General features: G+C 46.7%; 1 protein-coding gene across 1 annotated transcript in view; it reads left to right on the forward strand.

The window, feature by feature from the left end:
* LOC308293019 (protein pelota homolog) overlaps positions 1-631 on the forward strand; it is a gene marked incomplete at both ends in the record, with an annotated part of 1239 nt that extends 608 nt beyond the window's left edge. Inside the window, one exon of the mRNA XM_080735449.1 lies at positions 1-631. This exon is cut by the window's left edge and continues 608 nt beyond it. Within this exon, the coding sequence (XP_080591575.1) occupies positions 1-631 (631 nt within the window).
* Positions 632-975: the final 344 nt, after the last annotated feature.

A 975-nucleotide genomic window follows, 5' to 3' on the forward strand; every position in this document is an offset into this window, starting at 1 on the left:
CAAGTGCATCCTGGTGGCCAGTCCAGGGTTTGTCAAGGACCAGTTCCTGATGTATCTCTTCAAGGAGGCGACCCGGCAGGACAACAAGCTACTGCTGGAGAACCGGCCAAAATTCCTGCCGGTCCACTCCTCGTCGGGTCACATGTACTGTCTCAAAGAGATCCTGTCTGATCCCACCGTAGCCAGTAAGCTTTCTGACACCAAGGCGGCGGGAGAGGTGAAAGCCCTGGGTGACTTCTACAAGATGCTCCAACATGAGCCCGACAGAGCTTTCTACGGGCTGGCTCATGTGGAGAAAGCTGCCGATGCTCAGGCTATCGACACCTTGATGATGAGCGATGAACTTTTCAGGCACCAAGATATCACTAGCAGGGCTCGGTATGTACGGCTGGTGGACAACGTGCGAGGCAACGGTGGCAAAGTCCGAATATTTTCAAGCCTTCATGTGTCTGGCGAGCAGCTGACTCAGCTGAGTGGAGTGGCAGCTATCTTGCGATACGCCATTGCTGACCTATCAGAGCCTGAGGACGACAGTTCCGATGATGACTTCTCTGGTCTAATTGCAATCGATTACAATCAGTTCATTGACATGAACGAGAGACAAAGGGAAGCTCTTATTTGGCAGAATTGAAAGGAAAGCAGTGAAATGTTACTAGATGAGGCATGATGATAAAATATGTTCAGAAAACCATACGACTCTGTTAGGTCCAATCCAGTTCTACAACATGTTACTTTAACTTTCAAATCTAACGCACTTTACACCCAAGTCCATAACACCTTTGCACTAACAGTATGCTTTTGGGTGTTGCAGTTTGAAAGTTGGAGTATCTCCAGATACTTGAAATACTAAAGACTGAAAGATAAGCAGTGCATGTGGATGCTCTGATATTGTATATTACAATATCAGAGCATGATGGAAAAATATGAAGGATTGATTCATGTGGTGCAGTTTTCAGATACAGTATCTCTCTTGCA

This window comes from Nannobrachium achirus (assembly GCF_963921795.1).
Source record: "Nannobrachium achirus genome assembly, chromosome: 10".
Classification (NCBI taxonomy): domain Eukaryota; kingdom Metazoa; phylum Chordata; class Actinopteri; order Myctophiformes; family Myctophidae; genus Nannobrachium; species Nannobrachium achirus.